The 26,308-nt window shown below is 41.2% G+C and overlaps 1 protein-coding gene across 1 annotated transcript; it reads left to right on the top strand.

Annotated features, from left to right (window-relative positions):
* Positions 1 to 588: 588 nt before the first annotated feature.
* On the top strand, positions 589 to 22,033 carry LOC142662688 (Schwann cell myelin protein-like). The gene is made up of 6 exons (XM_075840899.1): positions 589 to 631; positions 706 to 1,071; positions 4,212 to 4,499; positions 5,774 to 5,986; positions 13,825 to 13,894; positions 21,826 to 22,033. The coding sequence occupies exons 1-6, from the start codon at positions 589 to 591 to the stop codon at positions 22,031 to 22,033; spliced, it is 1,188 nt and encodes a 395-aa protein (XP_075697014.1).
* The last annotated feature ends 4,275 nt before the right edge of the window (positions 22,034 to 26,308 follow it).

Below are 26,308 nucleotides of genomic sequence, written 5' to 3' on the forward strand. Positions count from 1 at the left end.
TATATGTAAACAATGGGCGGAGCCACTAATGAATATATACATGAGCAATGATCAGAGCACTTAATGAATATATATCAGAAGCGGAGAGAGCACCTAATGAATATATGTCAGCAATGGGCAGATCCCCTAATGTATATATATATATATATATATATATATATATATATATATATATATGAGAAATGGGCGGAGCCACTAATGAATATATATATAAATAATAGGCAAAGCCCCTAATGAATATATATGAGCAAAGGGCGGAGCCCCAAATGAATATATATAAACAATAGCCGGAGCCCCTAATGAATATACATGAGAAATGGGCGGAGCCCCTAATGAATATATATGAGCAATGAGCAGAGCCCCTAATGAATATATATATGAGCAATAAGCGCAGCCCCTAATGAGTATTCATGAGCAACCAATTGATTTATTATGTACAGATAATAATAACCCCCACATGGAGCAGAATTCATATATTACATTATTATGGAGTAAAACATTGAAATAGAACAATGACAATAACACCTTTTATATTGTACCTGTTACCGGTTTTTTTCTTGACTTAGTCCCCGACTATCCTAATACAGAATGGATGCCGTGAAGCAGGTTTATCTTCTCATCATCTGTCAAGGTATAATAGTAAAATATAATAATTTATAATGAGATTCTGTGACTCTCGCCTCATGTACTGCTGATTGTTTCCAGACTTCTATCTGGGTTCTGTATGTCAGGACTGGACGTTCCCTACTACAATAACTGCTGTGATTGGTTCCTGTGTGGAGATCCCTTGTACATATAATAATCCTCCCAGCATCTCAGGAACGTCCGGCACTGTATGGTACTTATACGCTAGAACTAGTTATCCGGAGATCTTAAACAGCAAGGACTCATCTTCAGTAATGGAGGAATATAAAGACCGAACCTCACTGGTACCAGGAGAGAAGAGCTGTACCCTGCGAATAGACCCTGTGAGGAGAGAAGATGGCAATAACTATTATTATCCAGGGATCGCAGAGCATATATATATAAATGCAAATAAACAATATAGAAATATTTATCTCTATGTCACAGGTAAATATCTAAAATAACAAATACCGGGAACCATTGGAATTCTTCTCCCTTATGCTGTATCATTATATTCATTGGTATCATAATTATTTCTTTATAATGTATGAGACTGTATTTTACTTGTACATGTTATGTGTGTATTCATGTATGTAGTGATGTCACAAAGATGTCATTGCATTGCGCTGATCTGTGTCAGGTTAGATAAGCTGGTTATACAGGGCCACATAGACCACAGACAGGAAATTCAGCAAAAAACTGATTCTGTGAATCAGTGGGATTTTAACAACTTAATCAAGAGAAAGGAATATAAACTAGAAAGAGACAGATGATAGATAGATAGATAGATAGATAGATAGATAGATAGATAGATAGATAGATAGATAGATAGATAGATACAGGGCCGGCATCAGCACCCGGCGTACCTGGGCAAATGCAGGAGCCCACTACCCTTGGGTGGGCCCACTCTGCCGCCGGGTGCTGATGCTGCATTCATAGCTGCTCCAGGACTGGAATCCCTGGTCAGAGTCTGGCCGGGGATTCTGCTTCTAGACGGAGCCTTGTCTAGGAGGTGGCATAACTACCGCTGTAGCAGCCATAGCGGCTGCCACAGGGCCTCGACATAAGGAGACCTGTGCTGCCTGCCGTCACGCCCCCCCATGCCATGTGACCCCGCTAGCATTTGCTATGGTTACTACAGTGGTAACTATTGAACGCTACGGCAGAGCAGGGAGGTGTTCCCCGCTCTGCCATTTACTAAGCTACAGACTCCCAGGCAGAGTGCAAGCAGCTAATAGCTCTCTGCCAGGACTCCGGCTCTGGGGAGGCCCCAGACATAATTGTCCATATATGGGCAGTGATCTCAGGAGGAAAGAAGGAGTCCTAGGCAGAGTGCTTGTAGCGCTCTGCCCTGGACTTTGGCTCTGGGGTTGCCCCTAACATCACTGGCCATATATGGACAATGACACCAGGGGATTTTAGTGAAGCGGAATCCCCAGCCATAGCATATGCAATGCTGGGGATTCCACTCCTAGAGGGAGCCCCAAAGGCGCTACCTACAGGGAAGTGGGTTGTGTGGTACTAGCAGGTAGGGGGCTGTGTGGCACTACCAGGGAGGGGACTGTATGGCACTACCTGGAATGGGCGCTGTGTGGCAGTATTAGGAAGTAGGAGCTGTGTGGCACTACCTGGGAAGGGATGGGCTGTGTGGCACTACCTGGGAAGGGAGGGCTGTGTGTCACTACCCGGGAGGGGGGCTCTATGGCACTATCTACAGAGGGCACTCAGTTTATGGGGGTACAAACTGGGGGCCTAACTTCTAAATGGGGACATAAATAGGGCCTAACATCTATATGGGGGCACAAAGTGACGTTTTCTGCCATTTTACGGCCTCTGTGAGTTCCTCCGCAAAGGCACCTACTAAGTCTGTGTCGCCCAAGGGCCCACATAAACCTGGAGCTGATATATAGATAGATTAATTAAGGGTACTTATGCCACAGCACCGTGAAAAGGCGTCATTATGACTTAAGCTCGGCATGGCTGTTCCTGTGCCAGCTGGAGCAATTGTCGGGCTGTCTATAGACAGCCGGGCACCTGCTCTAGCAGGCAGGATTAAAATCGATCACGCCCATTTAACCCCTTAGATGCTGCGGTCAATAGTGACCACGGCATCTAAGTAGTTTTGGAGGAAGGGGCCCCATCTTTCACCCCATTGGCACACCCATGACATTAATACGAGTGCGCCGATGGTTTTTTTGTTAACCTGGGGCCTGGCAAAGGCATAATACACTGCCATACAGAAGTATTGCAGTGAATTATAAATGCGATCAAATTTGATTGTTTAGTAACGTCAGCTAGTGAGACTAAAAAATTAAAAAAAAATGGTTTCAAAAAGTTTATAAGAAATAAGTTAAAAATCCCAAGTAAGGATAGGTTCACACCTGCGTCGTGCCATTCCTTTGTTCTGCTCCATCAGAGGAGCAGAACAAGGGAATAACTGAACCAACGGTTCCAAAAAGGTATGTTTAAAAAACAATAAGGCTGGGTTCACACGAGCACATTAACGTCCGTAATGGACGGACGTATTTCGGGCGGAAGTCCCGGACCGAACTCAGTGCAGGGAGCCGGTTTCCTAGCATCATAGTTATGTACGACGCTAGGAGTCCCTGCCTCTCTGCCGGACAACTGTCCCGTATTGTAATCATGTTTTCAGTACGGGACAGTAGTTCCACGGAGAGGCAGGGACTCCTAGCGTCATACATAACTATGATGCTAGGAGCCCAGCTCTCTGCACTGAGTTCGGTCCAGGACTTCCGCCCGAAATACGTCCGTCCATTACGGACGTTAATGTGCTCGTGTGAACCCAGCCTAAGCCTTCATATAGCTACATCAGTGGAAAAACAAAAAAATGATGGCTCTTTAATTGTGGCGACACAAAAACAAATACCTTAAAAAAGTAAAAGTAGTAAAACATTAAAAAATATATATGAATTGCTGTAATAGTAACGATAAGGTTTTATGTTATTTATAGAACCTGGTAAACGGCATAAATTTAAGACGCAAAAAAAAATAATTTATTTTGCCACCCTACAAAGTGTAAGGCCTCATGCACACGACCGTAGCTGTATGCTCGGCCCGTAATTGCAACACGGACGGCCGCGAAGTGTCATCTGCGGGCCGTCCGCAAGTCATGAACCGTGCACACATTGATTTCAGTAAGCCTGGACCACAAATGCAGCCCGTAATAAGACTTGTCCTATCTTTTTGCGGTCCATGCTCCCGGCTAGTGCACGGACCGTGGAAATCATGGTCGTGTGCATGGGTGAACTGCGGACACAAAAACACATTCGTGTGCATGAGGCCTAAAGTTATCAATTATACTTCTCCATCCCATAGACAACAATACTTGTTTGCCTAAGTATTCAGAGTGTAAATAATAATAGGGTTACTCTACTTAAAAAAAAAACCACTAAAAACTTAAGTCTGCACCATCAGAGTCGGTTGTCCCTGTCTCAATCAGAGGAGATCCTGAGGACCACTGAAAAGTCTTTGTAGATTCTTACTAACCAAATCTTTGTCGATGACATATTCTAATAGAGGACTAAGAAGGTGTAACATTTCCTGATTTTTAAAATAAATTTCCACAGATACAGTGGCAACTTTGTTTTCTATGTCTGAATATTTGATTGAAGAACAAGCCTCCATTATACGATGTACTGCAGAACACACGTGCCGCTCCCGTCCTCCTTCTCTACAGTGGAATAAACCTGGTCAGATTAGGAAGAAGTCAGTGGACATTTCTGGTGGATCATGGAGAGAAGAATCAAAACTTACTTATATTCCTTCATATGTGGATGATGGGACTCCTGTTCAGTGCACTGCTACGTATCCTAATGGACAAAGAACTGGGAGATCAGAAATACTGAACATCCACTGTACGTATTATATATGACTGGATACGATGAACCATACATTTTACATTCCATGCCCATACCGCCAAACTTTCAAGCATCACAAAGAGGGACAACCAGTGGCGTGACAATTTTTTTCCTTCTAAGTCACGCCTTTAACCCCGCCCAATCCTTGCCCATACACACCTAGTTCAGCCCACACAGTATCATGCTCCCATAATGCCTCCCCACAGTATAATGCCCCATAGAACCCACACACAGTTTAGTGCCTAATAGCTGCCCGCACACAGTATAATGCCCCATAGATGCACCCATACAGTATAAAGCCAATAGAGATGCCCCCTTACAGTATAACGCCCACACAGATGCCCCCATACAGTATAATGCCCACACAACATCCCTCATACAGTATAATGCCCCCTTAATTGCTACCATACAGTGTCATGTCTTCTTAGCTGCTACCATACAGTAAAATGCCCCATAGCTGCCCCATACAGTATAATGCTGCCTTAGCTGCCCCCATACAGTATATCCTTAGCTGTCCCTAGTGCCATTGCCCACCTATAAAGTGCCAGTGCTCACATAGTGCCACAGTGCCCATGTAGATAGTGCCACACACAGTGCACATGTAGATAGCGCCACAGTATCCCCTGTTGATAGTGCCCATATAATGCCACAGTGCTCATGTAAATAGTGCCTCACCTGCTTGAAGATAGCACCCCCCCACCTGTAGATAGCGCTACCCCCTGTAGATAGTGCCCTTGGGGATTCAGCTCCTAGAGTGAGCCACTGACAACGCTGTCCTTATATAGACAGTGACAACACGGGCTATTCCTGGAGCGGGGTCCCCACTCAGAGCATTGGCCACGCTATGGCCGGCGATTCCATTCCAGGAGAAGCCCCTGACGTCACTGTCCAAGGGCTTTCCCGGGCTTAGCGCTTAAAGTAGTGCTGTGCCCAGGGAGTCCTCGACGAGTGGAGGAGATCCTTCTGCTACTACGCTCTGTACTATGAGTGGCTCGGCACAGGCAGGCGCAATGATGATGTCACTGCATTGTGCCTGTCTATGCCGAGTGGCTCATGGCCGCTTCATATAGTGAATGCTGAAACAGGGAGGTCATGGTTACCTGAGGATGCAGATACAATTGACACCAGGACATACCACCGGCCTGCTTGGGATAGTGTGACACCGCCCAGAATCTGGGACTGTCCCGCTGAATCCAATAAGGTTGGGAGGTATGCATGCCAATTATGCGTTATACTAAATAAACCATAATAATAATATTTTCTTTACACAGATGCCCCAAAAAATGTGTCAGTCACCTTCATCATGATGAAAGAAAGAGATGTGTCTTTACAATGCAGCAGCTTCTCCAAGCCTGCTGTATATGAGTATGAATGGTACAAAGGGAAAGACAAAACCAAATTACCAGACACCGGCCGGGAGATCACAGTACAGAATGTGACCAGGGACGTGGACCCCTATTCCTGCGCTGTAATAAATGCTGTGGGTAGAGGAGAATCCGCCCTGACAGAGATACCGGTAATATGTATGTATACAGCTCGGAGCTACAACTTATAGTCAATGTATATTTTATATTCTGTAAATCTGGAAATTTTACATAAATAATAATTGTTTATATATTGTTGTTTCTTTTACCCCCTTTGCTTCTTTTGATTGACCACCTCATATTTTATACTGTGTAATCTTCTAAAGAAGAAGATTTCTAAGGCTTCACCACTGGTCATAGTATACGAAAAAAAATTAAAAATTTGCCTCAATTTATCTTAAGATTTGTGTCCTGAATCCAGTAGAATATTAAAATATACACACGAAGAGTTAGTTATGTTGCTAAATCTGAGATTAGTGCAACCACAGAAAGGAATTTGCAGCAATGTTCCCTCTAAGTCTTGGCAGCTCCTGAGTGGAGCAGTTATGGAGCAGGGCGAGTCTCCATCAATGGTGGGCGATCTGATGACCAAAATTAATACCCCCAGTAAAAGCTAATATAGCGACTAAATAAGAGAATAAAAAAAACATATTTTTAACTAGTTTTAATTACTTTTTTAAATACTATAATGTTACAAGTACAGCAGTAAAATAGACAGATGTAAACACCAATTATAGGCATCAATGAAAGAATCCCTTATTACACCATTGTCAGTATAGATAGCAATACACAGACCCCCCATAGATAGCGTCACACACATACCCCAATATATAGCGTCACACAGACCCCCTATAGATAGTGCCACACACAGCCCCTGAAGAGACCGCCATGCACAGACCCCCTGTAGCTAGTGCCACAAACAGACCCCCTGTAGATAGCGTCACACAGCCCCTGTAAATAGCGCCACACAGAACACCTATAGATAGCTTCACACAGAGCCCCTATAGAGAGCGCCACACAGACCCCCCTGTAGATAGCGTCACACACCCCTGCAGAGAGGGCCCCACACAGCCCCCTGTAAATAGCGTCACACACACCCCCCTGTAGATAGTGTCTCACACACTCCCTATAGATAGCATCCCACACAGCCCCCTGTAGATAGCATCCCACACAGCCCACTGTAGATAGCATCACACACAGCCCCCTGTAGATAGCGCCAGACACAGCCCCCTGTAGATAGCGCCACACACAGCCCCCTGTAGATAGCACCACACACAGCCCCCTGTAGATAACATCACACACAGCCCCCTGTAGATAGCATCACACACAGCCCCCTCTAGATAGCATCACACACAGCCCCCTGTAGATAGCATCACACACAGCCCCCTCTAGATAGCATCACACACAGCCCCCTGTAGATAGCATCACACACAGCCCCCTGTAGATAGCACCACACACAGCCCCCTGTAGATAGCGCCACACACAGCCCCCTGTAGATAGCGTCACACACAGCCCCCTGTAGATAGCATCACACAAACACCCCCTGTAGATAGCGCTACACACAGTCCACATGTAGACAGCATCCCACACATCCCCCTGTAGATAGCGCCACACACAGCCCCCATTTAGACAGCATCACACACAACCCCCTGTAGATAGCGCCACACAACCCTCCCCCTCTTGTATATAGTGCCACACAGCCCCCCTTGTATATAGTGCCACACAGACCCCTTGTATATAGTGCCACACAACTACCTTGTATATAGTGCCACACAGCACCCATTGTATATAATGCCACACAGCCCCCCTTGTATATAGTGCCATACAGCACCCCTTTTATATAGTGCCATACAGCCCCCCTTGTATATACTGCCACACAGCCCCCCCTTGTATATACTGCCACACAGCCGACCATTCTATATAGTGCCACACAGCCCCCTTGTGTATACAGCCACACAGCCCCCTTGTATATACTGCCACACAGCCCCCTTGTAGATACTGCCACACAGCCCCTTTTCTTTTATATAGTGCCACACAGCCCCCCTTGAATATAGTGCCACACAGCCCCCCTTGTAAAGAGTGCCACACAGCCCCCCATTGCATATATTGCAACACAGCCACCTCTTGTATATACTGTCACACAGCCCCCCGGCTTGTATATAGTGCTACACAGGCCTCCTCTCTTGTAAATAGTGCCACACAGCCCCCCTTATATATAGTGCCACACAGCCCCCCTTTTATATACTGCCACACAGCCCCACCTTGTATATACTGCCACACAGCCCCTCCTTGTATATACTGCCACACAGCCCTCCTTGTATATAATTCCACACAATCCCCCCCTTGTATATACCGCCAGACAGCCCCCCACTCTTGTATATAGTGCCACACAGCCCCCCTTGTATATAGTGCCACACATCACCCTTGTATATACTGCCACACAGCGGCCTTGTAAACATTGCCACACAGACCCCCTTGTATATACTGCCACACAGCCCCTCCTTGTATATACTGCCACCAAGCCCCCCTTGTACATACTGCTACACAGCCCCCCTTGTATATACAGCCACACAGCTGCCCCGTGTATATCGCGCAGCCGCGCACCTTATAGGAAACAATGCTGTGCAGCATATAATTCCTTCTGTCAAAATGTCCTCCCTAGAAGCGCCTCACCTACAACTGGGGGGCATCTCACAGTTGGAGAATCACTGCTCTAAAGAACACTCAACTGCATACTCATAGTATAAGTGCTCTGTTCACATTAATGTTATGGCTTCTGTTTATATTGTGTGAAGGATTCAAATGGAGATCAAAGGATTATTAACTTATAATGGGGTCCGTTAAGAGTCTATTGGGTCTTCAATGGTTTAATGACAAGAATAGCGCTGCATGCTACGGACGGAAACCCCGACAGAATGGACTCCTGTACTGTAGGTTTCCGAGGAATTGTTGTTCTTCTAGTTTGAGTGGCAAGGATTTGAATACATGTAACATCATGTAGAGAATTAGTCATAGGACATTCTGAATGCTATAAAATATCTTGACTCTCTATCTTGCACAAATGTGATTTTGGTCCCTTTTTCTTAGGCAACAGAAAAAAACCATAAGAAGAGACTTTTTTTTTTTTAGACCAGATTACAAGTCAGGAAATGTTTTAAATTAGATTCTAATTTATAACATTTCCATGTGCTGGCCACTAGAGGGAGCAGTTCCCAAAATTGCAGCATGGTCACTGTGGTAAAGCAAACTCATTGATGTATGCTGCAAATTTGGGGTGGACACACTCTCCTCTAGTGTCCTCACACAACCACCCCTCCCTTATTCTGGCTAGTGCCAAGAGAAGGAAGTGTTTGAATGTCTTCAAATTTCCTACACTGTGTGCCGCCATTTTCTGAGCGACTGCACAGTGCTAGGAGGATTAGATACAGGGCTCAGCAGACAATAATACACGAACATAATACACACGAACATAATACACACGAACATACACGAACATAAATTACCTGCTCCTGCCACCGCCTTCGCTGGTCTACGCTCCTCTTCCCTGCGCCTTCGCTTCGTTGAACATATGGCCGGAAGCTGCGGCCGGAAGCCGTCATCTTACTGTCTGGCAGCGGTTTCCGGTCCACATGAAAATGGCGCCAGATTTCGCTCTACGAACGAGCTTCGTTTTGGTCTGTGTTTCCATACAGACGGCGTACGCTTCAGAGAATGGAACGGCTCCCGTTCGCATTCTCTATGGGGTTGTATGTGCCGTATTCCATCTCTGTATGTGTCATTAATCGACACATACAGAGATGAAAAAAAAATGGCAGCCCCCATAGGGAAGTAAAAGTCAGAAGACATTAAAAAGTAAAACATGAGAACACAATTAAATACAATTTTTGAAAATATTATATTAAAAGCAATATGATAAAATAAAAAAAAAAGTCATGACACAGGGCTCAAAGTGAGTACTGTATTTCTGTTAGCAGAAGTTGCATTTTCCATGGTTGGGCATTGCTATGAGGACCCATCACCCTGTTAAAGGGAACTTGTCGCTAGATTTTAGGCCACTGAATCATCTGTATGTCAATATACTGTTGCGGTCTATCGTACTTAACATTTCCATCTCAAAACTGTCTTTTTTAGCATTTTGTCTAAACAGAAATGTGATATTTCGGGAGAAGTGTTTGAGTCCAGTGGCATCCTGCGTATGTGCAGTAAAGCAAGGTGTTCCGGCCACAGATTAACTGTGCATGTGCAAGATACAGTTGGACTCATTTTAGCGCTCTTATGCAGTCATTTATATATTTTTAGACAAAAATGCTGAAACTGACAATATTGGGAGGGGCATGTTTAGGATGCTAAACCCCAGCAGTATAACGACATGCTAATAGATTAGTGCCCCGGAAATCTTGTGACAAGTTCCCTTAAATGATGTCACTGCTTTCTTGAGAAACGGAGGCCATGAGGGAAGGTGAGAAGACGTGATCTGTGTCTTCCCAGCATATTACTGTTTGCAGAACACATAAGAGTGATCTATCGAACAGTTACCATAAAATCAATATTACCGGTGACCTTTATATACGGATATGTTGGGAACACACTGATCATTCTCCACCCTAAGCCCGAATAAGGTTGAAATAAAAAACTAAGTAAAAAAAGTAAATATGTAAAGACTAAAATGTTCAGAGATTACCGGTCCCCACTAAAAAAAAAAAAAAAACAAAATAAATAGTAAAAGTAAATAAATCTGCACATGATGGGGCCCCTTCCATGCCATTACTGTGTGACAGATGCATTTTGTATAAGTGCCAATTTTAGGAAAAATGCGTCCACAATATGAGGAATACGTGGATTCTTCACACGTAAAAGTTGTTTTTGGTCCCAAATTTTTGTCTGTTCCTCTCGTTCCCAATTTGTCTGGCCCTCTCTGTGCTTCCCCTAAAGTGTTCTGCAAGTGATCATATGAAACAGAGAGGTGCATAGGAAGCATAATGGGATCCTCAGGGGGTACTCTTCCTTTTATAAAGAGATCAGTACTATAAACGACACATGATATTTGAGGGGCCCTGTTGGCCCATGATCCTCAAGTTAAGTCCCTGATCAGGGAAGTTACAATTAAAACTAAACTGGAATTATTTTTTTCTCGGATGCTATAGTAATGGCAGAGGTCATAAGTAATACCCACAAACATTACAAAAAGAAAAAAGTAGAAAAATTGTTTGCTTATTTCTGCCATTTTCCCATATATACATTTTAAAACTGCAAAGATTTTGTCTCTTATTGTAAAAAATACAATAATGTAACTAAAGAAATAAATAAAAAATAAAAAAAATCATCTTTAGAATGTGGCATTTTAAAAGGGGAAATTTTACCACTGCTCTTAAAACCATATGTTAACAGATAAAATACCTCTATAAGGGATTTTTTTCGTAGATTGCTGTAGTGTGGAAGGCACTTTTGAAATATTTTTGAAAAAAAATTATCTAAAATAAGGAAAGGACAGTTGGTTATCTTATATGGGTTTTGTGTTTCCTTTTTCTGGATCAACACAATGGTAGGTCACAGATTAGATAGTATTGTGTTTTTTTTATTGCTAAGTAAATAAATATGTTATACACATGATATTTGAGGGGCCCTGTTGGCCCATGATCCTCAAGTTAAGTCCCTGATCAGGGAAGTTACAATTAAAACTAAACTGGAATTATTTTTTTCTCGGATGCTATAGTAATGGCAGAGGTCATAAGTAATACCCACAAACATTACAAAAAGAAAAAAGTAGAAAAATTGTTTGCTTATTTCTGCCATTTTCCCATATATACATTTTAAAACTGCAAAGATTTTGTCTCTTATTGTAAAAAATACAATAATGTAACTAAAGAAATAAATAAAAAATAAAAAAAATCATCTTTAGAATGTGGCATTTTAAAAGGGGAAATTTTACCACTGCTCTTAAAACCATATGTTAACAGATAAAATACCTCTATAAGGGATTTTTTTCGTAGATTGCTGTAGTGTGGAAGGCACTTTTGAAATATTTTTGAAAAAAAATTATCTAAAATAAGGAAAGGACAGTTGGTTATCTTATATGGGTTTTGTGTTTCCTTTTTCTGGATCAACACAATGGTAGGTCACAGATTAGATAGTATTGTGTTTTTTTTATTGCTAAGTAAATAAATATGTTATATTGTATAAACAGTCAGTAGGAAGACTGGTAGAGGGTCGGTATGTGCCACCGAGGTTTCTTATCTCAGTGATGTCAATCTCAGTGTAGTTTGTTGCTCAGCAAAGTTAGTTCGTGAGCAGGGGGTTTTTTTAAGCTGGATTTCAGGGTCCGGGATTTAGGAATGGCTGTAGAGGTTCTGGGTGGGATGGCCATTCCCATATCTCCACTCCAGTCTCAGCTGGCCCTGATTAAAAGGGAAGCTGACAGTGTGATGGTGGTGAAGTGTGGCAGAGAGTAAGAAGGAAGGAGAGTGGTTTTCCTCCAGGGAGACTCTGCTTCCAACGAACACCTAACAAAGGACACTGGCACGGCCAGGTGGTGGCGGCTACAGGGTGAGGACTTTCCATATTGTTTTTTCATAAGTTATATTGTTTCATTTTTTTGCTTTACCCTGTGGAGGCAAGCCCTGTGCAGAAGGATCTGTTTATTTGGTGCAAATAAAAAGTACCCGCTGTTTATGTTTACCCTGTGTCCGTGTGCGCGACTGCCCAATACAGCAGCACAAGTGGGACAATTGTTATTGTTGTTCTCACACTGTGTAAATAGCATGAAAAATTAAAAATGGCAGTGAGACTAGTAGCTCTGCATTTTGGGCAACTTTCTCTGCGGTGAAACCAGGCATGATGTCAGAGCCAATCAGAAGATGAAGTACATTTAGCTAATAAACTTCAAGTAACCAAACCCATGTTTCTTTATGTCTGTTGGGAAAACAACCTCCATTCTACTTGCCATCCCCCCACAAAAAACACATTTTGCTAAAACTTTGCAGTTGGAAAAAAAATGTTTGGGAATGAGAGAGAATCATGTTGTTTTGATCAACAGGGGGTGGGGCTATAAATTATTTATTTAAAAAAATGCATTTTGGTTGAATAGTTTCTTGTCATGTTCATATTGCGATCTGTAATATATGTATCTATTCCCATACAGATGAAGGAACCAGCAATTCATTTAGCGAAATACATAGACATGGTATCCTTCTAGCAACTATTGGAGTGATCTGCCTACTACTGCTTGTATTGCTTGTGTATGCTTATTGGAGGTAGTGTTTATCAATGTCTCAATCAATTTTTATTCATTACTGAAAATTTAAAACAGTTAAATATCATTGCGCCACAATAACATCTTTATCTATACAATGTCTGGCTTAGAAAACCAATTTCCCGTATGTCCCACCAGCAGCACAATAATGGGGGTATTTCTACCCCTGTGTACTAGTAGGATAGATGGAATTTTTAATTTCATCTAGTTAAACACTAATTCTCTAGAGCTCCCTCCCTACAAAATGATGTAGAGCCCCTCCCACCTTGTCAATCCCAAGGAGGTTCAGGCTGACTTATATTTTCCCTCCAGTTCCAATTGGTATGAGGGTATTCATGAAAATCAGGCAAGACCAGGTCATGGTAAAAGCCATCATACCATTCTGGCCACAGAGGTCATGGTATTCCCAACTCATTAAGCTGAGTTGAGGGTGTTACTGGAGATTTCCCCCAATGCAGAACTTTGCGTCTCAGAGCACTCAACACTGCCTGGACCTCAAGAGTCCCAGCTTACCGGCCTGAAGGTTGACCAGCCCCTATTATAATCCAGAGGGCTCTTCAATTAATTTATGAAGACCTGGTCACAATCCAGATCTGAGTCTACCAAGAAGGCTTACACAAGGGTCTAATGGATTTTTTCCGCTTGGTACTTCACTTACACAATGGATAGATCCAACCCGTGGATTAACAACATTCTACATTTCCGGCAGGAAGGATACAGAAAAGGACTGAGTCTATGGAACTGAAAGGTCCAAATTTAGCCCAGGTCCGCCTTGTTGGGTAAGATCTTTGTCGTAAAAGCTCTTGGTGAAAACGTTCCTGAAATGGTCTGCTAGAATGAGACCTCTGGCAAAATTAGACCTTGCTTTAGTCCTAAGAGGTTTTTGTTCATCTACCTCAGAACCTCTGGAAGAGGTCCCACATAGTTACTTATCCTAAAAGGTAATTTCCTCCTGGTCATAATCAGGGGTGGTCACAGGTGGTGGAGAGCCCCCCTGCAGGAGGGGTATATGTGCCCCTATGCTCTCCAATATTTTATCATGGGACACCACTTTGTGTCTCTCCAACAATATACCAGTATCTGTGAGGCACAGTCTCAGCTCCTTACATGCATTGTACTTGGCTCCTGTGCAGATGCACGGTTGACACATATGGTATGACCGCCCTTAACCATAACATCTGTCAAGAGAATAGAGGCGCTTCAAGCCTTGTCATCAGTGGATCGACACTTTAGATTCCTCCATGACAAGGTCTTGCTAAGGTACTGCCAAACACCACTCCCAAAGTTCCCTCGTTTGTAACCTGTAATAATGTCAACTCCCTTCCAGTGTTCTGGAATGAGTCCTCCTTGCATGAGGAATATAATCTCCATTCCTAGATATGTGCTGTTGTCTTGAGATCTATTTGACATGGAGTAAGAGATCAGGAAGGTTGAGAATTGATTAATTGTTTCCTAAAAGAAACCAATGCTTAAAATCCACCAAACCCACCTTGGGTAGACGGAGTGAAGAGGCCATTGGACTGGCTTATGTTGTTAGAACTAACAGAATAAAGTCTGATTCAGCTGGATCAGATTTGCTGTGCAGCTTGGAGCTCCCACTTAATATTTATCAACCATTATAGGGTGAATTTTTGGTTCTCCGAGGAGAGAGCTCTTATATGGTCAATTTTGAGTTCCACCAGACAAAAGGGCCCTCCCTATGGGGTTACTTCTTGCAAAATCACCATAATTGTGATGCTGGTAGGACTTAAAGGAAATGTTGATTTCTAACCTATTTTCCTCAGTCCTAACAGCAGCACAAGGTTCCCGCCCTGATAAATGTGACTACTTTATAATAAACACAAGGTGGGAGGGGCTAGATGTCCTTATAGAGGGGGACGGGGCTCTAGTTAATTTGTCTTTAATTTGATTAAATTAAAACTTCCATCTGTCCTACTAGTAAAAAGGGGCTGACATATCCCATTATTGTGCTGCTGTTAGGACTAAGGAAAAGCAAATTAACGTTAGAAATCTACACATGCAAATATTCTATTTAGGGAATTCTGAGAAAATAGAGAAAGGTTCACTCATTTGTAACCTCCATCAGCCAGAGAGACCGACTCTAAAGAGCGTCACTTGCGCATGAGTACCTGGCATCTACTGTAGATGGCTTGCATAAATAGCACAAAATTTGAAACAGCACCATGTAATGCTTATGTTCCCCTGTGGTAGCGCTGTGGGAAAAATGAACACTTGCTGCCAGATTCTCCCCTTGCCGATTAAAGATGATTGTTGAAAATTTTAGAAGAATTTGCAAAAGTGACACATTCTGTAAATACCCCCAAACATGTTTTTTTTAATTTTTGTGTCATATTTTATTTTTTTTACTTGCTGTTTAATGTCACCAGCAATAATAATTGTTTTCTGTTTTCAAAGAAAAAGACAAAAGATGCTGACAAGAACTGAGGTATGTGACATGCTAAGATAATGTAGAGAGCCCCTTACCATTTGCCTAAAAAAGGCCTATGGATGTTGTAAAGGGAGGAAAAGCTGCATTTCCTCCATTGTTTTGGGGTTTTGTTTTTGCGTGCTATAAAAAAGACAGGTTAACTTTATTCTGTGGGTCAATATGATTGCGGTGTTACCAAATTTCGACAAAGAAAAAAATGTTGTGAAAAAAACATTTTTGTGTCGCCATATTCCAAGACCAGTAACTTTTTTGATTTTTCCTTCGATGGAGCGGTGTGAGGGCTTGTTTTCTGTGAAGTGAGCTGGTGCCATTTTGGGGTATATACGACTTTGTGATTGCTTTTTATTCCATTTTTTGATAGAACCTAAAGTGACCAAAAATTGCAATTCTAGCGTTCTAGATTTTTATTATTTTTACGGTGCTCACCATCACCAATTGGGACAAATAACGTTTTATTGTGAGGGTATGTTCACACAGCTTATTTAATTTCGTGTTTCCCTTGAAAACAGCTCCGTATTTTCTGACATTTTTTGCTAAGCGTATGAACATACCCTAATAGTTTGGAGTTAAACCAATGCGGTGATACTCATGCCATTTACTTTTTTTTTTTTTTACATTACTTTAGGAGCTAAATGGGAAAAGTTTTTTTTTTACTTTTAATATTTTTTATACATTCTTAAAACTTTAGTTAAGTTACTTAGATAACTCAGACGTCAAATGGCCGTTCCTAATGTTGCAGAAGAAGGGAAGCACTAAGTCAAGGAGACAAGGACAATTGTGTTGACCAATGGTCTTCTAGAGGGGTGAACCTCTAACAGACGGTAGAACAATATACAGTGTTGTGGAACTAAAAATCTGCCTCTATAATTCTGGTCTGGATATAGGGGTTATCTTCTTATAGAGTTGGTCTTTTAGAGAGGTTTCCATGTATGTATTTTTTCAGTCGAGGACACCGGGGCTCCATTGCAGTGTTTAACCCAACACAGTAACGTTCCCTGTTCCTAAAGTTATTTATTTTTTTCCTTATTTCTTTTAATGAGACAAAATGTAAAAAAAATGGTGATTTGTTTTTTTGTTCCTGCAGGCGGAAGTCACATATACTAATTTGATAATATCAGTTATTACAAGTCCATATGATCAACTGCAGGTAACTATGATGACACTGTATTATTATAATGTAATCCTCTGCTTATATACAGTACTGTGCAAAAGTTTTAGGTAGTTGTGGACAAATGCTGCAAAGTAAGAATGCTTTAAAAAAAGAAGTGTTAATAGTTTTTTTTTATCAATTAACAAAATGTAAAGGGAATGAACAGAAGAGAAATCTAAATAAAATCAATATTTGGTGTGACCACCCTTTGCCTTCAAAACAGTATTAATTCTTCTAGGTACACTTGCACACAGTTTTTGAAGGAACTCGGCAGGGAGGTTGTTCCAAACATCTTGGAGAACTAAGCACAGATCGTCTGTGTATGTCCCTTCCTCAAATCCCTCTGTCTCTTCATGTAATCCCAGACAGATTTGATGATGTTGAGATCAGGGCTCTTTGGAGGCTATATCATCACTTCCAGGGCTTCTTATTCTTCTTATGCTGAACATTTTTCATAATGACACTCGCTGGATGTTTGAGGTTGTTGTCCTGCTGAAGAATAAATTTGGAGCCAATCAGACACCTCCCTGATGGTATTCCATGATGGATAATTATCTGCCTGTATTTCTCAGCATTGAGGATACCATTAATCCTGACCAAATCCCCAACTCCATTTGCTGAAATGCAGCCACAAACTTGCAAGGAACCTCCACCATGCTTCACTGCTGCCTGCAGACCCTCATTATTGTACCGCTCTCCAGGACCCTCCACCATGCTTCACTGCTGCCTGCAGACAATCATTATTGTAGTGCTCTCCAGGACCCTCGACCATGCTTCACTGCTACCTGCAGACCCTCATTATTGTACCACTCTCCAGCACCCTCCACCATGCTTCACTGCTGCCTGCAAACACTCATTATTGTACTGCTCTCCAGGACCCTCTACCATGCTTCACTGCTGCCTGCAGACACTCATTATTGTACCGCTCTCCAGCCCTTCGGCGAACAAACTGCCTTCTGTTACAGCCAAATATTTTAAATTGTGACTCCTCAGTCCAGAGCCCCTGTTGCCATTTTTCTGTACCCCAGTTCTTATGTATTTGTGAATACACAAAACAACTCATACAGCAAATGTGGGGCTAGATGCTTGTCGTATAGCATACTACCCTAATATTGAGAAAAGGCAATTCCTATATATAGTTATATACACTGGAGAAAAATGGAGCATAATAGCCAATGGTAAAAAATGTATAGCTTTATTGAACATATAGAAACATACACAAGGGATATTAAAAAGGTACAAAACTGGACAGTCCTTTTGTCCAGTTTTGTACCTTTTTAATATCCCTTGTGTATGTTTCTATATGTTCAATAAAGCTATACATTTTTTACCATTGGCTATTATGCTCCATTTTTCTCCAGTGTATATATGTATTTGTGCATAGTTGAGTCGCTTTGCCTTGTTTCCACGTCGGAGGTATGGCTTTTTGGCCGCAATTCTTCCCTGAAGACAGACTTCTGGCCAGAATTCTCCGAACAGTAGATGTGTGGACATGAGTCCCACTGATTTCTGCCAGTTCTGAGCTGATGGCACTGCTGGACATATTCCGATTTCAAAGGGAAGTAAGCATGATATGTCTTTGATCTGCTGCAAAAATTGTCCTCGGCTCAACATTGCATCTACGTTCCTCAACGTTGTCCGTTTCTTTGTGCTTCTTTATAAGAACTTGAACAGCACATCTTAAAACCTGTGACATTAAACTGTCTTCCACAACCTCACCTCTATAGCAGAGTTTGGCTGTTCCTCTCCCAGTTGTAAGTCTCCTACACAGCTGTTTCTGTTACTGTTAATGACTGTGTTTCAACCTACATTTGATAATAATGATCATAATCACCAGTTTGGATAAATGGTTAATCATACACCTGACTATAATCCTACAAAATCCATGACTTTGTGCAAGTGTACCTAGAAGAATGTATGCTGTTTTGAAGCAAAGTGTGGTCACACCAAATATTGACTTGATTTAAATATATCTTCTGTTCATTCACTTTGTAGGATTTTAATTGATAAAAAAATAACCTACTAACACGTCTATTTTTGAAAGCAGTCTTACTTTGCAGTATTTTTCCACAACTGCCTAAAACTTTTTTACAGTACTGTATATTATGTAAGATGAATATTGGATTTGGTAAAATGTGACTGTCGTCTGAATTTTTAGTCGCCTCAGTCCTGTGTGAAATATAGATGATCAAATACTGAATTGTAGAAGAACGTTAAACATTCATACTTGCCAACAGTTCTGACTATTTTTGGGACTCTTCTGTGGATTAGACAGCAAATGGTTGGAGTGTATGCGTATTTCCTTTAAAAGGGATGTTTCTTGGCAGTTTTTGGGCATTTTCCCAAAATTTCCAATAATTTGATTTTAACGTCGATAATTAAAATGTTTACTGGTAATTATGGTTATTTTGTTGTTTTCCCTGTACAGTCTCCTCATTTCTTAATATTTATATTATATCATTGACTGTATCTTGGTTTATTTTACAGCCTGTGATCCCTGCAGACGCCAGTGTTTTAGGATCAGATGTAGGTGCAGCTCATGATTATGAAAACCTTAAAAAATAATTCTTTCTAAAATGAGAATAAAACTGGTTGCGGCCTAAAGGTTGAAAACGGGTTACACTGGTTTCCTGAGCTTTATAGACCCAAACAGTAATCCACAGCAATCAACATCACAGAAGTATTGAACCAAGCTCCGAGCATCCTTTTGACGCGTTTAGAAGTTTAGTTGGTTTCCGTTTGTTTTCAATCCATAAAGTTTCCGTAACAATAGTGTAGTCGACTACGCTATTGTTTCCAAAAATAAAAAGGGAAACTTTACAGAATGGAAACAAATGGAAACCAACTGCAACGGAAGCATTATCATTGAAATCCATGGTAATACAAATGGAAGCTATGGTTTCCGTTTGGCTTTTCGTTCATCGGTTCCTCTGTAGGAAATGTCGAACTGAACGGAAGCCCAACGCTGATGTGAACAGGCCCTTACTCTTACAAGTGATTAGCCGACAACAGTCTGATCCTCACATTCAGAACATTTTTGAAGAATATTGAAAATAATTTAACTCCAAAATAAATTATGTGAAATCAGAAATCATGAACTTTAGACTTTCCTCCTGACTCGCACTTAGGCAAAAAAAAATAATCCCTTTTTCTTTGGCCACAAAACCATATATATATATATATTTAGATATACCTCTGCCAAAAGACTTAAAGAACCTTCACAACCTCAACTATCAACTATCATCCACCTATTCTGAAGTTGACTTCACAGATTCACTATTGCAATCGACCTTATCTTTCATGGATGGAAAAAACATTTTCAGACATACATTATGCCTATTATACTGTATATTCTATACATGGTTACAATTCATTTGCCAGACTCGTTTTTCACAAATATTAAACAACTTTTCTCTGACTTTCTCTGGAGAAACAAATGATCGAGAATTACCTTACAGGTTCTTGATACAAAAAAAAATAAAAGAATAGAGATGGACTTGGACGGCCTGATTTCTCATAATGTAAATCCATACATATACAATGATGGCTAGTCATAAGCTCCCCAGGTATACTAGACTGGTTTGTACATTTGGAAAAGACATCCTTAGGTGCTGACTAAAACTCCTATGGACCCCTAAAAAAACTCAAAATGAAGATACTTAAAAACCCACTGACTAAGGGCACACAAGAAGTTTGGTTTAATTTTACCTTTTTAAGGTTATTTTCTTTGATACTTTTGCTTCTCTTTTTACTTCTATAAATCACAAATTATCAGATTATTCTTCATTCACTACCCATGGGACTATAGTAGTCAAAGTTGGATATGCAACAACCTTAACAATACCTCAAATACTGTACAATGTTCTTACTTATGTGACCCATTAATCTCTTTATTTTTATTTTCAATAAAAACAGATTTGAAAAAAAACAAAATATGATAATAAAATCATCCGCGATAATCACGGTGTCCGTTATTTTACTTTTGTAGAATAGAACGTATTTTTATTTTCTGGTATCTCTGTTGGATCTCATTGAGTACTTGTTGTTCTAAGGACTGATATAAAGCTTAAAATATGTTAGAAACCTTCAAACTCTCATAAATAAAAGGACCCATATTGCACAAGTGCCCCTCTGACCTAGGAGAGGTAGTGCATAAACTATGGGCTAAGTGAAGGTGAAGCCAGACTCAAAATGCTGATTTAAGTAGTAATGTAGTCATGTGACCGATACTTTAATGCCTACACCGTTTACATGTGTCACCGGCCACGTGAAGCACTTCTTAGCAGTTTTTTGTTATTTTAGAACCAATTATGATAGAGGGGATGTCTGTTTTAAAAAATTCATTTTTAATTAATTGAAAATTTTAAATGACTAGTTGGATGTCCCCTTATAAGGACCACCATTTATTAGAGCAAAGAACAAATACAAAGTGTGTCAGACTATGGAGGACTTGGCACATCCATATTTTACATGGACAGCTCATTGATTTCCATGTGAACAGGTGATGCTTTGTTTCTCCTGTGGAGGCGCTGCAGGGAGACCAAACACTTTTTGCCAGATTGCCCAACGAATTACAGCTGATCACTGAGTGCTGAGACACCTTGTGATAAGCTTATTGTCAGGAAATCATTTTAACAAAATAGGATTTTACAAAGTAGATAACTTATTGGAAAGTGGACAAATCCTTTAAGTATAAAAAGGTAAAGATGAAAAACAACAAATCAGACTCCAGTTGTCAATGCAGGTACAAAAAAATCCATGCATATCAATGTTTAGTTCTGATGTTGCACAAAAGATAAATTGCTTTGCGGCAATAGGTGAAAGTCAATGATATTGCATTAAATTTGCCCGAGTTACGCTGTGAGTCTTGTAGTGAGCTCCGGCTGTATGCATCTTAGTAGTGTTACAAGATTTCGCAATGTAGCCACAATCCTGTGGTGTGGGAGGAGAAAGCAACCGTCCATTGCTTTTCATTATTATATTTTTTGTTGAACTACAGCAGAAAATCCAAGTCAGCAGATCTGTTATACAATCTCAGTGATTACAACTTTATCCATCACATGGTAACTTCACCGAGTAGCCTCAGACTAATGTTTTGTTCTGTTGCTCAGATGTAGTCGAGACACCGTCCTTACAATTGGACAAGTACCAAAAACAGAAAGAGCAACTGCAGACCGAAAAGAAAACTTCTGGAAATCACTAAAGAAGTTTAATAATAGAGGAAGTTGCAGCTCCTTAACGTTACAGGTCGCGTACAGTGAAACTGCAAAAAGCGAAGTAACAACGAATGTAGAGAAAGCGACAGACAAAACAGTGTAATACCTAAAGTGAGTTATTGTGTAACAAATTCAACATTGTTAGACAACCTTAAAGGAGTTGTCCACTTATCAGGACATATAAGGTTAATAGAGCACTTCTCGTTGTGGATGACCTGGAAGGTGAGGGTTAAGTCTGGGAGCTGTTTCTACTCAGCTGCTCTAGTCCCCTTAATCAATCAATTAGATCAGTTCTCTATAAAACCTCCTGACTCTGGGCTCCTTGACAGTAATTACTTTTTTACCTGGTTCTTTAGTTATGTGCTTTGTGAGTATTCCAGTTTACCCCTTTGCATTCTCCCTTATTGCTACTGTGTATGACCTGTATTGACTTGACATTTTTTTGCCTGCTGATTTAATACCGCTGTGTAAATATACTGTGTATGACCTGTGTTGATTTCTCTTTTGCCTACTGACTTTGTACTGCGTTACCGCTCTGTTGTTGACCTTGTCTAATCTGACTTCGCTACCTGTTTGCTCCACCTACCAGCAGCTGCTTTTCCGCCAACAGAGTTCACTCAGGGTCTGCTAGCTAGGTTCCTGATAGTGGGTTTACCCTCATCAGGGTGGTTTATCTGCTTTAGGCAGGGCCCTAGTTCCTTAATTTACAGGGCTGGATCGCCAACTCTTAGCGAATCGGCAGCTAGCACCAAGTCTGGTAGTAAGTGCAATTTTGCTAGACTGGTTACATTTTGTAAGTGCAATTATACCTGGCATGCCCATATACTACATGGATTTTAATAGGTAGTAAACAACTGTTTTCACAGTTAAAGGGGTTTTCCCACGAGGGACATTTATGACATATCCACAGGATATGTCATAAATGTCAGATAGATGTGGGTCCCACCTCTGGGATCCACACATATCTCTAGAACGGGGCCCCCTAAGCCCCGTTCTAGCTTTTTCTGCTATCACTGACTCCAGGCCACTTCCTGAATTTATGGTCGGGGGTTACAAAAACAGTGTAACTTGCTCAGCTACGCTGTTTCCGTAACTCCCATAGTAGTGAATAGCACTGTTTCCGTAACAACCATTCAGTTCTATGGGGCTTACGAAAACAGCATAGCTCAGCAAGCTACGCTGTTTTCATCTTCATGGTCGGAAATCAGCCGACACACATAGAGGTAGAATGGAGTTTAGGGGCCCCGTTCTAGAGATAGGTGTCGGTCCCAGAGGTGGGACCCACATCTTTCTGACATTTATGACAAATCCTGTGGATATGTCATAAATGTCCCTCGTGGGAAAACCCCTTTAAGTAGAACTAGGCTCCATGTAACCAGGGCTTGCTAGGAATACAGGTATGAATACACAAAATTTGCTTCCACTTTTGTTCTATTTAAAAACTATTGCACACTACCCGGCACTTGAACTGAGGAAGTGGTATACAACTGAGGCCAAGGAAGTCAAGCTCATAGGAGTCCAACCTGGTGCTATTGTTCCGCACCTGTAGATGTAGATGTGGACCATTTTGGTTAATATGGATAAACAGGAAAAATCTGGGAGAGTAGTCAAAGAATATTCACTCTTGAACCCCCTATCCAGGGATCTAGTCTTTGCTGCGGGGAAATCCCATGTCGCTACCCGAGATGTAGACTCCAATGGCAACATCCGACGTAGGGACAGTTATATATCCAAGACGAGAGACCAAAAAAGCCATGGTAAAATGGCCTAAAGGTCAGGGCAGGCACATGACGGTCAACGCGGTATGACTGGCAAAAGTCAGGGCAGTCAGCAGACAACAAACGTAGCCAGGGAACAAGCTGGGTCAATGTTAGGAAATCCAAGAAGTATTACTATGCAAAATAAAAGTTCTTTAACCGTTTCTGTGCTGAAACAATTAGGGTGTGGTCACAAGACCAAGGTCTTTAGACAATTATAATTTTCAGTGAGGATAGCAGCAGGATCAAAGGATGTCTTGTCAGTGACATGGGTGGATGCTGGAGCGTGGAGAGGTGAGTAATTGTGTGTTCTGCGCTGATTGTGACATTTATGTAGGTATCATCACGTTGCTATTTCTCTTCTTCCATTTGTGCCTCTGTGGGTCACTTTGGGGCCACCCACTACCTTTTTCCCAGATCCCCTCCGTGGTCACTGGTCATAAGACAGGTTAGGCTTCATTCACATCTGTGTTGGGGACCCGTTCTGACGTTCCATCGGAGCTTTTCATTAGAACGAGACCCTGAACAGACACAAATTCACACAAACGGAAACCAGAGGTTTCTCTTTCCATCACCATTGATTTGAATGGTGACGAATCCGGTGCCCATGATTTCCGTTTGTCTCTGTTGTGTACTGGACCCGTCGTTTTGCCGGAAGCAATAGGCACCGGATCAGCCACCATTCATATAAATGGTGATGGAAACGTAAATCTCTTTCCGTTTGTGTGAATTCGTGTCTGTTCAGGGTCTCGTTCTAACGAAAAGCTCCTACGGAAAATCGTTCTTGTCTTTAAAGGGTTTTCCTATCTCGGACATTTATGTTATATCTGCAGGAAATGCCATAAACGTCCGATAGATGCAGGTCCCAACTCTTGAACCCAGACCAATCTCCCTCTGGCCCCCGTCCTACCTTCTACAGCAGTCGCTGGGCTCTGGCTTCTGTCTATCGATGCGCTGGGGTTTTTAAAAAACAGCCTAGTGCCTTTTGCTATGCTGTTTCCGGAACTCTCATTCACTTCCACGGAAGTTCTAAGAAATAGCGTAGCAAAACACGTTTTGGCTGATTTCTACTGTTTTGTCAACAGTGGCCGAAGCCCAGAGAAATCTTTCTAGAAATATGTGTGGCCATTGCATCTATGGAACACCTATGGCATATCCTGTAAATTTGCCATAAATGTTCCAGCTGGGAATAGTCTTTTAAAACTATAACTAACTCAGTCTTTAAGGAATAGGAGATGCCACCAATGTCTGATTAGGGGGGGATCAGCTTTTTCAGTCTTTCCTAGCACCATTTCGATCTCACTGGGTTACAGTGGTCACACCCCCAAAAATAGGACATTATAGCAAGAACTATTCGGCACACAAGTAAGTAATTTTTGAAAATCTTGAATTTTATTTCATCAAAAGTTGATGCAAGAGATTGATGAAATAAAATTCAAGATTTTCAAAAATGACTTACTTGTGTGCCGAATACGTCTTGCTATAAAATTGGACCCTATTCGTGCACCTACCCTGGTCTTGTGCGCTCTGAACTACTACATACCAAAAATAGGACATTGTCGGCCATGTCCAATCAGTGGAGACCAACGTCTATGATGAAAACCTCTTTATTGTGTGAACAGAGACCTCAATGGAAATCAAATTAATTTATCTGCACACCAAGGTGTCAAAAAAGCAACCACAAGGTGCCGTGTCCCCCTCTAAAGAGTCATCTTATCTATAAACACACAACAACTTCGCTGGAAGCTAAAAACCTTTAATGAAATCCTTTGCAATAGAGGATGTTGCACATTTCAGGAAATAACCGAGTCACGTCCTCAAATATTTGATGCAGACAGTAGAGTTGTGTCTCATTGTACTCGGGGGACTCGGCATGTAAGTAATTCTTCATTAATTGTCCCTATAGATCTATCGGCTGTATATTACATACCAGTTCTACAAGCGGAGCTCATGTCCTGTGGTATCCGGCATATGTGTAACTACTGACTACTTCTAATACAGTCCTACAGTATCTGCTCCGTGTTCTATACTCATTGTATGTGACATTGTGATGAAATTGGCCATAATGTGTAAGGGGGAAAAAAATTTGGAGTGTAAGCATTTTATTATATTTGTCTTCATTATTAGGTAAAGTAACAAAAGAGGGGAATCGAGGAGATGACCTTACAGTGCGGATATATGTATAATGGCTAATAAAGGGGAACTTTTTTCTTCTTTTTTAATTCCCCTAATTAAGAGTCAGATAAAAGAACAACCACATTTAGAAAAAATGTCTCCCGCTAACTTTATTAGGAGAACTCTTGTAACAACATAAAAAATTGGGTACATTTTCCCCAAAAAAATATAAAAACTGTCTGAGCCGGAGGTTACATTGTAGTTTTTAGGTTTGTGAAACAAACTCCAGTTCACACAGTGCAGCACGGAGCCGAGACGTTTATGGAAAATTAAGCTTCAATTTTTTTCCCTGAAAATCGGCCAATTTTTTTTTTTTGCTCTGATTTTTGACTGTTGTTTAATGTAAAAGTATAAATAATATAAAAATAACTCATATCTAATACAGATGTAGCCGTCTTTATCTTGACTTTTAGTGCATTAAATACACAGTGGCAAGACCCTTTATC

Source organism: Rhinoderma darwinii, chromosome 10, assembly GCF_050947455.1.
Source record: "Rhinoderma darwinii isolate aRhiDar2 chromosome 10, aRhiDar2.hap1, whole genome shotgun sequence".
NCBI lineage: Eukaryota > Metazoa > Chordata > Amphibia > Anura > Rhinodermatidae > Rhinoderma > Rhinoderma darwinii.